Source organism: Malus sylvestris, chromosome 15 (assembly GCF_916048215.2).
Source record: "Malus sylvestris chromosome 15, drMalSylv7.2, whole genome shotgun sequence".
Taxonomy (NCBI): domain Eukaryota; kingdom Viridiplantae; phylum Streptophyta; class Magnoliopsida; order Rosales; family Rosaceae; genus Malus; species Malus sylvestris.
The window spans coordinates 18,749,923-18,762,777 of record NC_062274.1 but is presented as its reverse complement, the minus strand read 5'-3'; the positions used below and the strand labels follow the sequence as shown (position 1 = coordinate 18,762,777).

The 12,855-nt window shown below is 36.7% G+C and overlaps 2 protein-coding genes across 5 annotated transcripts; one reads left to right on the top strand and one right to left on the bottom strand.

Moving 5' to 3' along the window:
• Positions 1–344: 344 nt before the first annotated feature.
• Positions 345–2,168, top strand: LOC126605000 (uncharacterized). 2 transcript variants are annotated; one of them, XM_050272355.1, is made up of 6 exons: positions 345–524; positions 629–704; positions 813–903; positions 1,199–1,283; positions 1,473–1,629; positions 1,957–2,168. In XM_050272355.1, the coding sequence occupies exons 1-6, from the start codon at positions 483–485 to the stop codon at positions 2,070–2,072; spliced, it is 567 nt and encodes a 188-aa protein (XP_050128312.1). In that variant the 5' UTR covers positions 345–482; the 3' UTR covers positions 2,073–2,168. The 2 variants fall into 2 exon arrangements, with proteins under 2 accessions (XP_050128312.1, XP_050128311.1); XM_050272354.1 differs by having other exon boundaries at positions 629–716.
• A 1,045-nt stretch (positions 2,169–3,213) lies between these two features.
• LOC126604996 (uncharacterized) lies at positions 3,214–12,060 on the bottom strand. Of its 3 annotated transcripts, XM_050272348.1 has the most exons (23): positions 11,822–12,059; positions 8,808–8,938; positions 8,516–8,600; positions 8,289–8,342; positions 8,071–8,162; positions 7,881–7,978; positions 7,667–7,742; positions 7,190–7,568; positions 6,776–7,099; positions 6,465–6,668; positions 6,242–6,337; positions 6,070–6,133; positions 5,848–5,975; positions 5,468–5,714; positions 5,210–5,367; positions 4,997–5,118; positions 4,790–4,913; positions 4,638–4,696; positions 4,460–4,556; positions 4,188–4,377; positions 3,941–4,054; positions 3,738–3,859; positions 3,214–3,565 (listed from the first exon to the last, which is right to left on the bottom strand). In XM_050272348.1, exons 1-23 carry the CDS (start codon positions 11,858–11,860, stop codon positions 3,404–3,406), a joined length of 3,165 nt encoding a protein of 1,054 aa, XP_050128305.1. In that variant the 5' UTR covers positions 11,861–12,059; the 3' UTR covers positions 3,214–3,403. The 3 variants fall into 3 exon arrangements, with proteins under 3 accessions (XP_050128305.1, XP_050128306.1, XP_050128307.1); XM_050272349.1 differs by lacking the exon at positions 8,289–8,342; XM_050272350.1 differs by lacking the exons at positions 3,214–3,565; positions 3,738–3,859; positions 3,941–4,054 and having other exon boundaries at positions 4,228–4,377; positions 4,460–4,512; positions 11,822–12,060.
• Positions 12,061–12,855: the final 795 nt, after the last annotated feature.

The following is a 12,855-nucleotide window of genomic DNA, read 5'->3' as shown; positions in this document are numbered from 1 at the left end:
TCCCCAAATCAAAGCACTTATTAATCCTCCAAATTATTGTCGGTGTGTTTTAATATTAAATTTTATTAAGAAAATTAATGAAAAGAGTTTGAAAATTTTGAATTTTAACGATAATTACAAAATAAAAGATAAAATGAATAATATCATGATTGATTTTTTAGTGTAAAATTATGATTTTTCGTTAGAATAAACAGTAATGGAAGTTTTTAATTAAAGTTCCCATTTTATTATGATTACTCTATGATTAAAAAATTAAAAAAATAATAATTCCCCTCGGTAAGCTCAAGTTTATTGGGCTTATTTAGGCCTGGGCTGACCTTAACTCTTCCTCCAACACACCCAGCCCAAAGCAGTAATGAAATCAACTCCGTACCCTCTCTTTCGCAACGACCTGTCGTTCTTTCTGTAAACTTAGTCACGTTGGCCGATCGAGCGGGGGTAGAAACGAACGACAGTGGAAGAGGGAGGAGGAGAAGCGAGAGATGGCCGGCCCCGGAAAGTGCTTGCTGGTGACCGGACCTCCTGTAAGCTAATTTCCAGTCAAATTTTGATTTCATATTTCTATTTATTCAATGCTTTTCTCAAAAGTGCTTTCGGTTGGCGATGATGATGCTGATTCCTGGTGCAGGGTGTGGGCAAAAGCACTTTAGTAATGAGAGTGTTTGAAACCCTAAAAGCATCATATCCAAACTTAAAAATTCAGGGTTTCTACACTAGTAACTCTCTCTCTCTCTCTCTCTCTCTCTCTCTTAATTTTCAATTTTCTTCGTATGTATTTACATCATATAGATTTTTGTAATCGTAATGCGTAGGTGAGGTTAGAGAAGGAAGTGAGAGAGTGGGGTTCCAGGTGGTCACGCTGGACGGCCGTACAGCTCCCCTCTCATCCTCCACCATTTCCAGGTCTTCCTTTTCATCCATTCTAAATGATTGTTGCTTCAGTTTCCATAACTCCATTTCCTAGTTAAAAAGCACTTCATAAACCATTTTGAAGATGAAATCCATCGACCCAACTGTTGTTGCGCCCGATTGTTACCGCACCGGACATTAACAGTTGATGGTCGAGCGCTTTTTGGATTTTCATAGTTTTATTCTTGTAAGTGTTTTTCGCTAACATTAACAATATTCGGGAGTATACATTCATTCATATTATTCGGCTACATAGCATTAAACCCTAAAACAAGTTTTTGTATGTCAGCCCAGAGTCTTTGAGATGGCCTACCGTGGGGAAGTACAAAGTAGATGTTGCGTCGTTTGAGTCACTGGCACTGCCTGAATTGCAGGTGGGATGAGTTTTTTCATTGCTTACTGATCAACTCTCGCCACCCCCTCTTCGCTATTTAGTTAACTTTTAGGCCTTCACGTTTGCGGTATTTTGTGAAACTTTTTTCTTGTCACATTGTTTTCAAGCATCATGCGGCTATGGCATTTGACTATTTGAATTGTGTCATCCTTTTGTGATGTGTTATCAGGTAAGAGAAGATACCGATCTATTCATCGTTGATGAAGTTGGGAAGATGGAGTTGTTCAGTTCATCGTTCTTCCCTTGTGTTTTAAGGATTCTGGAGTCCAATGTCCCGTTTTTGGCCACAGTCCCAATTCCAAAATTCGGTCGTGATATACCTGCAGGTGCACTTTCCTCAAGTATTCCATTATTTTGCTTGGCTTGTTACACTACTGCTGTACTGCACAATTGCTCTAATTTTGGTTTATGTTCTAACAGTTTTAGAATCATGATGATATGTATGATTTTCATCCGAACATAGTAAATTCAAGGTGGAAAATCTGTTTCTTTTTGGGCGAGTTTTTTCACTATTTATTGCTTGTCACACGGGGTGGAGTTGGTGACCGAACAAAACTAGAGAGTATAGACAATGGCGAAGTTGATGTTAGGTTTAAGCCATCCTGTTCTTTGTTTCTAATTTGTATATGACCAGGGTTTCTGAACTTGTGCAGTTGCAAGGTTGAAGAATCATCCGGGGGCAACAATGTTTACGCTGAGCAAAGGTAACAGGGATGCTGTTAAAGAAGAGATATACTCCCATTTGGTAGCTTTGTTGAGTAAACAATAACTGTGGTCGTTAATCATCCTCAATTGTAAGACTTGAAGGAGCTCATATGGTATTTTCAAAAATAAATACTCAATAGTGCACATCTTCTTTCCAAAATTCACCATGAGATTGTTATTTTACCAACATATAGTCAGAAATGGAACTTGAGGGACGGTAGGACATGAGTAACGGGTCACAAGCCAATGCAAAACAACGCATGCGGTCTGAGATGAACAATACGCAAAACAACGCTTGAGATGTTGAGGTAGATAATGGTAGCTCAACCAGAGAGCAGCTGGTAGATTGCTACTCTCTTGGTCTGACAAGTTCCATATATCACTCTTCAATATTCTTTCCCATTTCTTCACATTTGGTTAACGCCGTAGGAGACCCCCAAGTGACTTGGCCGCAAGAGGAAGACCGTCACACTTGCTAACAATTTTTCTTTTAACATCCCGAAGATGTTCAGAATGCGCGCAGACGAGCATTGTTGATGCCTGAACTTGTAAACGCATGCCTGGAAAATAACAACCAGCAATCTGCGTCAGATATTCCCTCTAGATGGTAAGGAGCGATGTACCAATCATTGCTGCGGTATTGTTGTTGCGCGTTGTGACGATGATCTCACTGCCATGCATCCAGATTGAAACGGACGTGTTAAGGAACCCCACTGGTCCTAATTTTGATCCAAACATCATCATGAGCAAAGAGAAACTTCTTCTCCAAGAAAGCCCGGCTCAGTTCAACTTGAAGTAGATTGAGGTCTGCACTCACAGTTTGATATGTGTGCAAATTTTTATTTTTGCGTTTTTAATGAGTTAATTAGACATACGAACTGTGAAGTAAAAATCAATAGTGCATTCTTCCTTTTGAATTTCAGCATGATCTTATTTCACAAACTTATAATAAAAAATTAAACTCGAGGACAGTAAGACATGAATAAAGGGTCACAACCTGTGGTTTATATGCAACTTAATGCCAGTTAAATGTCTCTCAATGTCTATTTTTTATTGAAATTTTATAACTGGTTATGTTTGCATGTGTATCCCATCATTTTTATGCTTTTTCAAATATACAAAATCGCATCTTCAGGCTTTCTGTTAGCTGCTTAATCCCCAAGAAAAAAAGAAGAGCGCAAAAAGCTGCTAGACTGAGAGAATAATTTCATCCATGCAACTCAAATATCCTGATTCTATATGCAGAAGTTTCTTTGTTTTTTACATCCATTATGTGCAAAAGAAATAAAGAAAACTGTGTATCAAACAAACAAGATAGATTTCAAACCCAAAAACAAACCAAATGAACAAGAACGTATAATTTCAGTTCGATTTCAAAGACGAGCTGAGTCGGGGTCATGAGTTTCGCCTATCCTGTTCGGTTCGCAACACTTCTTTCGCCAAGGATGAGAATGATTGAGCTGTGTCTTGCATATCTGTAGCTCTTAGGTTAATGCCCTGCAACTTTCTCGTATTCTCCTGCAGCTTGCTTTGTGCTATTTTAGCAACGTTTGATTCCTGCAGAATAGTAAAACCCCACAACATCTACGTAAATGGATTGTTTCGTCGCCCAAGGTGAAAAATATCAGTGCTATGTGCATGGTTAGGGTAAAAGTTCGTCGTGCAATTACTGTGGTAAGCAAAATATTCGTTAGTCGAGAGACATGCATGCAAAAGGATGTGTGCTTACACTTGACGAAAATCCATATCGCTTCTTAATTTCGTCAACTTGACCAACCTTCTCATCCTGTTGCTCTTCCTGCTTACCGGAGTTCTTCTCATTTTTCGACTTCATCTGTTTCATCACTTTACCTGTAGATTGAAAGGTTTATCAAGTAAGAAAGCGTATGAAAATCTGATCGAGTGAGTTCATGTCATCTAGGTTGGACTGACCTTTAAAGGCCATAAATTTGCTTGTCAACTTCTCCTTGTTCAGAGCTGCCAACATACTCTGCTCTTTCGGTTTTTCTCCAGGAATATCCATGTCCATGTCGATGTCAATGTCATCTTTAAGGAAAAATTAAAATTCATTAAATGACTTTTCCCAATATCCATTCGGATTGAAATGCTAAACTTTCTTGAATTTAAGTACAGATAATCATTCACTTAGAATATTGTATGATGTCAGTCATATGCATACCTAGGTCTAGCTGAAGATCATCATCATCCACAGCCTGGTGATTTGTATTCTCAGCGTCAACTCGAAAGTTAGCAGTTGAAAAGATAGCCGAAAGTTCTTCGATACTTTCTCTAGTATCTGCAGTTTCTATCTCAGGTACATTCTTCGGTTTGCTTCCCACGATATCTTTAATGACTGAGCTAAATATACCCTGCCAAGAAAACAAAGTTTATGAAACATTTCATTCCAAAACACAGCAGGCAGAATTGGTATGGTTTCTTTTCCCTGTATACCTTTTTCTTCTCCTTTGGAGTGGCACATCCAGCGACAAGCTCTTCTTGTGAAACTATCAAATCTTTCTGGTAAGTCAAGTTGAAAAAGTCTAACAGCCTAGAATAACTCACATTTTAGTAAGAATTATTCAATCAAGTATAAGAATCTTTCAAGGATGTGTATATGATATATATATACCTGAAGCTGTTGTTGTGGAGCGAAAGAGCGAAGAGAAATATTTCCTGATCACCGTTCACCTGCGCAAGGATAAAGTGGAGCAAATGAAGAATATATCTCTGAATTGTCTCTCAAGAAACTGATACTAAAAAGGTTAGATTACGCTTTTATACCATAACAAGTTCTCCTTCGCACAAAGAACATATCGAACTGTCAGAAAATGAATTTGGTTTCGGAGTGGAGTATGTGAAGCCTCTTATTGAAGTCTCCTTTATGAAGGATAAATCTGGCAAGGACCTAACATTTCACAAGAAGGTTTGTAGGGTCATAATCTACTGTTGAAAAAAAAAATCGAAAAAATAGACTACGAAAATCACTACCTTATTTCAATTTTTCCACTTGTAAAAAGGAGAATAAGGCCTAAATCATTGGAGTTTTGAAATGTTGATGCCCAGCAGCAAGATGACTGGAACTTCTTCTTGTAGATTACCTTCTTAACTCCCTGAGATAAAAGAAAGAAAGTCGAAAATGAAAGAATCAGATAAAACTGTTCTACAATTCACAGTGCCTGCATAAACTAAACTACTAGTTACCTGCATGATATGTGTGAAGGAGTACATATATGCAGCCTTCTCAGAACACAGCAGTAGCAGAAACTGCTTTTGTGTGGTGTCGTCAACTGTACTACTCCCTTTGATCAAATCAAGACCGTTCAATATATTCGATCTGTTTACCAGTGTATCATGCGCATCTGTGTAACAATCACAAAAAATTTACTCGTTGTGCAACTTTTCAATGTTTTGGGACTTGAAAATCGCATACTTTCACCCTTAAAAGTGTGTAGAACTTACCCAAGAGTTGCATGAAAAGTGCTCTGGTGGGTTTCTTTGGATGAACCAAACTGGTGCTCAATGTGTTTCCATTATCACTATCAAGAGCCAAAACGGATGAGTCCTCTGTTGCAACCGCTAAGATGTTCTTGTCAAAACCATGAAAACTGCAGGTTTGGAAATGCAGGGAGACAATGCCGGTGGATATTTCACTTGCAATGTGCTTTTGATATAACAGAGTTGGCCCTTCTATATCAATAACCGAAACCTGTGAGGAAAACAAACTCACATGGATCAGAATTACATACCAGCTCTACGAAACCTGATAATAAGCATATGCTGGGAAGGAGGAGAAGAACGGAAAATTAGTTATAAAAGTAGTTATAGGATAGCAAGCTTACATATCCTTTACTAGACCCGACAGCAAGATGTCCTGTGCTGTGGTTTATGTTCACAGAAACTACAGAACCATTAACCTTGAAAAGTTTCACACTTTGGATGATGTGATCGTTTCCTTTCTTTGTACTTCCTGCCCAGAAGTATGTGAAATTCATAAGGACATTTGTAATGTACTTCATTTGCAGTAAAAATGTGACATTCATAAGGCCGTTTCTTAATCATACCTTGAAGAGACAGGAAACTGCTCACGTTGGCATATGGTTCTGGCTTGAGTCTAAAGATTCGAACCTGAAAATCACTTATATATATATATATAAAATATACTCCAAATTTTTTTCTGAAAGTGGTTAAATTGATTGATCATAATTCACCAAATGAATCGAAGATGGTACTTACTGTTCCACTCTGATCTCCAGAAACAAGAAGCCGGGAGTTCAAATCGAAAAACAAAGCTGTGAGTGGTATACCGCTTAAAGAAAGATCATCCTCACTCTGCATTTTGTTTAATGGGATTGGTCACAGGAGAGCAAGTAAGCACAGTAGTCCAAAGATATCGAATACTACACAATTTGTAAGCATAATGTATTAATATGAGCAATAACAGATGGAATGTTGTTACCTGTTGCTTTAATGATATAATTGGTACTAAAAGTGGACATGACAAATCCCAAAAATTTATGGCTCCATCACTGTGTCCAGTTATGTACAAATTTTTAACTTTTGAAAATCCAGTAAAACGGGATGCATTTAACTGAGTCCCATCTTTCAGTTTTGTCTCGAAAGAAAGGAGAGATGGAAAGCCTTTCGCCAGCAGAAGGTAGTCCTATGCAACCAAAGAAATCAAAGTACCACATTACAGACTTTCCAGACTAATGATAATCTGCTAAATAAAAGAGTGTTTCGGTACATAATCTTAAACGGTCCTATTACCTCATCTGCAGAACTTAGCATGTGGGTATTTTGTGTGATGAATTTTGCTATGGTAATCTTTGAGTCAACAAATGGTATCTTCACCATGATATCCCTTGGTAACGAAGGCGAAGACTTAGATTGGCTTTGTACAAGATACTTCTCGATGGAACGATCATCATAGGCATAAAGATGTCCTGAGTTACCAAGCAAAAGAAAACAGTCTTGCCTATGTTTGCTTTGCTCACTAAAGCTTGAAATGATCCCCATGTCAACACAAGGCTCCGGCGGTTGAAGCCCTAATTTGATAGTTCGACCTTCGGTATACTCATTCAACAGAATTACCTGCCTCATCAAAACAAAACAAAACAAAAAAGTCAAATTTTCACCTCACTCAGTTATGCACATGTTACTAATGATTTAAAGTCCAAGTACCTGCAACAAGTTTGAAGATGCAGTGTCAGACGCGCCCATAACATATAACCGATTTGCCTTCCCATCGGCATAAGCCCATATCAGTGATGCTATAGGCACTTTGTCCAACTTATATCCAAGATTGAGTTTGGATATTGGAGCACTTTGCGTGCTAGACTCTGAAGGAAATTCAGTTCTTGGAATACTCCAGATGCAAATCTCTCCATTATTGTAGCCAACAACAACTTTACTCCCAAAGGGACATGCCCAGCATGCAGAGGTCACCTTTTTCCCTTCCTGATGAAGTGATTGCAATGGATTTCCTCCCACTGTGTATACAGATTTGCTTTCTCGAATGTCCCATAATGATATTATGCCATCTCTAAAAATTATCAGAACCCTGCATTGATACACATGACTCAAGAATTAAAGTATAACCAAGTGTTTCGATACCGCTTAAAGAGAGAGAGAGAGAGGAGCAAGGTTTGGTGAGGCTACCTCTTACTTTCAGCTGTTGGTTGAGGCAGTATATGCATCACAGCAGTATCACCAGCAACTTCAGTTGGATTATTCCCTGATGATATGACTCAGCAAGTTAGGACAGGAAAGAAAATGCTTGCATACCCAAATTTCAGAACGAAACAAAGACGATAAAATCTATGTATGTGACTACTGAGCATAAAAAATGGAATAGGGAAGGACTTCATCTGACCATGAGAAACTGAGTAGGGTATAGTGTATTTCATTTGGACTATATGTTCTTGCTCAAGCTTCAAAACCGTAACATTACCAGCAGAATCTCCAACATACCTGCAAACACAGTTGTCCAATACACAAATTACTCGAAACAAATGAACCTGCCTATCTGCTTGATCTATCACAATTAAAAATGACACACTTACATGTATGGGCTATGCTGCATAACAGTGAACGAGGTTATATCTTCTTGAAAAGGATGAACATCAGCAAACAGGTTCTTTTCAATGTCCCAAACCTAGGCACAACGTTGCAAAATAACTATTAAATGCGGAAGATAAACAAAGCTAAAAGCTAAGTTTCGATCATTCATTCATCGAACAATGAAAAATATATCAGAGGAAAGCATAGTGCAGAAACTTGCCTCAATGTGGTTTCTAATATTTACATTTATAAGGATTCCTTGGTTCTCCATAAACTGGATAATAACATCACCAATAATATCAGACTACAAATACAACGTATGAAAGAAAAAACTGATAAACATTTCGAGACAAACAAGAAGGGCTCTAAATTGCATTACATTAACATGAAAACCGAAACAAAAAAGTCGGAAATCAAAGAAAGCAACACGTAATATTTGTACAGCACCTGTAAGAACTTGCTTGGAACTGCATTGACAGACTCAAGTAGAGCTTGAGTGTTATCTTTGCCAAACAATTTGATTCTGCCATCCCTGAAAATGTCAAAGAAATTATCGTAATCAAAACGAAGACTAATATTTGGACAAAACATGAACAGCAATACAGTCTAGCTAATGATAATGTGTCGATGATTATTGACAATATCAATGCCACGTCCAATCTGTATTAAAGAACGGCATCTTGCAGAGAGAATTTCTGAAAGCCGGTAATACTAATTTTGGTAGAAGAAATGGACTCACTTGGTTGAAGTTGCAAGTAATTTTTGGATGGAGTCATAAGCCAACAAGTTACAGCCTGATGGTATTCCATGATGGAATACTACACGTGGATCGATATCACTGCCTTTAACACTATCAGAATTTCCTCCAGGCTACAAAATAGATAACAAATAAGTAATGTTAACTCTTAAACTGCCTCTAGAGACAAATAGATAAATCTGATTTTTAATTTAATACTGTCATCAACTGTTCATTGCCACAAAAGCAACAACATAAACTCTCGAAACCAACAAAAAGGACAAAGTTTTAGTCTATACCAAGTGACTTGTAGCTCAAACGGTTTAGAATCTTCGCTCATATATTTAAGGTATTTGTTCAACCTTCTCCCTCCCTAAAAAACTACTTTAAGTCTAAAAAGAGTGTTTTTCCACTAGAAAATCACATCTATTGTATTTCAAAAGGGTCCCTTTATTGCAGTTTACTTGCCTCCTTTTACAAAAAATACATTCAAATTCAAATGCAAGGAGGCAAGTAAACTGCACTGATGAAATTGACCTAACCCACAAGTACGAGTAGATAAAGAGTTTACCAGATACATTACGTGAGTAATAAAGTTAGTTTGAATATCGACATTTCCTAGTGTCGGACGTTGCTGGAATCTCTAAACCTCTTGATGTTTTGCTTTAGTTTTTCTTTGTTGGGCGTTTAGCCCCGTTGTTTTACCCAAAAAAGGTAAATTTGAATAGTGTGTCATTGAGTTTCTCCCTCTCTTTGAGCATGATATGGGTCGACAAATCGGACGGTAGAAACTCGTTGGGCAGTGGATGGAAGAGGAGAGTAATTGGACCAGTTTGCTCGTGGGCTCGTAATGGGCACACACATCCCGGCCCATTTTCTCACTTTGATATAAATTTGGGCCCACAAAATCTCTTTTGTAGATAAATAAATATTTGATCCACCGCCCATCACATGGACGTGTTTTAGATCTTTACTCCTTACTATTTACCAAAATTATTAATCTTTTCCTTTTTTTTATTTGCTATAAGTTGACTATTCTATATATATATCCATTAAAAAACATGCATAACGACAAATTAATAAAATATGTAGCAAAGAAATTTGATATATTGTTATATCTACACTAAGTGGAAGGGATGGACTTAACCTCATAATATGCTAGCAATAATGTGGTTCAAATTCGTCTTTAGCGAAAATCGAATCTAAGACATCTCGCTTCCCAGTAAAGAAGAATATTATTAGACCGTAGTACTAAGTGGCTATTGTTACTTGTTAATTACATGAGAAATATCGAAAGATGACACACATTAGAATATAAGATTTATTTGGGTAGCAGTAATTTCTTTATTCTGAGAAGGGAAATGAATTCTTGTCTTATGAATTGAGATAAATACTCTATCACTCAAATTACGACGGTGATTTAGTACGATATGACCTATGTCATTGATCTATTAAGGATAAGAATTTTTTTTTATGGTGGGTACGTGGCAGCTATTTACATTAGGGTGGGGATTTTGAACGCCTTTAATAAAAGTTAAAAAGGGAGCCAAATACTTGAGACCTAAGTTAGTGTTGTAACCAACTGAAAAGGTGAGGTTTCTAATAAGGTCTCATTCCCCTTGTAAGAAGGAGGAGGAGTCAAAAGGAAAAGAGGAAGGATATCAAGACAAGTAAACTCAATAGGATATAGGAATACTATCATGATTTTTTTTATAAAACAAGTTCAAACGAAACTTACTGATGCTTACAATTTCACAAGTGTTATTTATATTTAGCAAAAAGTATTCGGTGAGGCTGTGACGCACTGTAACAAACAGAAATAATGAAAATTGCGTGTGTGAAAGATTATAGTGAAACAAGTGCTTTTATGTATGTGCATACGAACCATGCACATAGTCAGGATGCTCGTATTGAAGATTTTCTCGTGACCTAAAAGCACACGAATAGCTTTTGTCTAATTGAATGCCAAATTGGATAAGACAATGCCCAAAACGACATTAAAGTTAAAACTATGGACTATTTTCAATTAATTAAAGTATTATCTACATATTCTTGTTATGAAAAGTATGAAAATGAAAGCATATTGGCTTGTTTCTTATCCAACCGGCCACCTCTCCACAAGGCCCCACCTATTAAAAACGTTTTTTTTTTCCCAAAATATTGACTCATTAAATGGGTAAAGCAACGCATTACAGTATACTAATTTTAGTAACGTCTCTCATCCACTAAACCGACACCTATACCTTTATATGTCACACTCCATCTGTCAGTTGGTCTTTTTCTATCAGGTAATGCTAGAGAGACTGAATAACTGTTTATATTAAATTTTGTAAATTATATAACGTGGTTGTTAAGAATTGAATTATTACTTAAATACTATTTAACGTACTTATTTTCTATTGATGACACAAATTTGATTTTAAAAATTGGTCTATATCAAGCGAATGGGAAATTAAAACAAATCCAATCACTTAATTGCGAATTAATCATGAAAATTCTAAAATAAATTTCATCCCATTTGTGCATATATGTAGCCATAGAAAACTTTCCTCTAAATATGGAAGTGTACTATTTGTTCAATGTTTTTTACCTCATTTTTTTACTAACAAACACACTCACACATCAACTGACAATTTTGAAACAATCTAAACTCTCAACTACTACCAAAGTTCAAAAATTATTATTAAAAATTGGGAAGCAACGTGCATCCAACGGCAAAAGATGCAACATATATGATAACAAACAACTTTATTTGCCAGACAATCTATTATCTTAATCAAAATTGTAATCCAATACCCTATTTCTCCTTTTTGACAAAAACAAGAACAAGAAGAGGGAGGATGAGAAGAATGGATCAAAATCATCACGTACTAAAAAAAAAACGTTTACAAGCTGATTGTAACTCAGTTGGTTAAAAACGTTGAGATCTAAGTTTAAAATTCCGCGTTCAAATCTCCCTCTCTCTCCAGTGTCGCATGTATTAAAAAACGAAGAGAGGGAAGAAGATGATCACTTACCTTCTTGGAAGCCTTCTCCACAAGCTTTCTGACAAACATGGATGATGATCTGTGCTGTCCTCAGAATCTCAGACCAACAAAAATAAATCCCACGGCTGAGAAGCCAAATTGCTCTACCTGCTTTGAAATAACCGACGACGAGAGAGGCCAAGGAGGAAGAAGAAGAAAAGAGAGAGAGAGAGTGTGTGGAAAGCGTAAGAAATGAGCCGTTAATTGCCGTTTTTCCAATTTACGTTGGAAGAGCGGAGCAACGGGACAAGATTATAAGCGGTTTTTCAAGGACAAAATACAATAAATGCTGGTGTGGACACGTGGGTGTTGATTAGGAGATCTGATACCATTAGGTGAAAAAAATTGTTGACGCTTTGACTTGGCTTTCACTCACTCACTCTCTTTCAAGATTTGTACAAATGACAGAAAATTTACCTTCCTGGGACAGTTTCAGCATAGGACACGTGGACACGTGACATGTCATGATTCAACCCGGGACCCACCACACATGATCCTTGCCAATCGATGTTGCCGTGCTACGCGGCCCAATCTGAAATAGCTTACTTGAAAGTTTTGGATACTTTAAAATTTCTACTTTGTAGTTGAATGTTATGCACCTAATGAACGAAGTGTTGAATGTGCAATTGAGAATTCAACTATAAGACTTCAGATAAAACAAAAGTTTGTATTTTTTTTTTTTTTTATATGTATGTAGATAAGCAGTAATAAGCGTTAGAATAATAAATAATTTTGATTTCAAGAGTTTATAGCACCAGTAATCACTGTAATTTCTAAACTTTCACAAACGGCACTTGATTATTCTGAAGATGATTTTGTGTCAGAGTATAATACTGAACCTCTGCATTGATGAATTAACATCATCCATTTTACTACTCTCTTGTTTCAGCTAAAAGATTTAAAATTGAATGAGTTGCCAAACATTCATTAATACTCATTTTGAGTTTTTATTTTTTTTAATGGATGTAAAAATAAATTTACATACTAGTTTAGATAGTGACTTTGAGTTTAAAAAGATATCAATA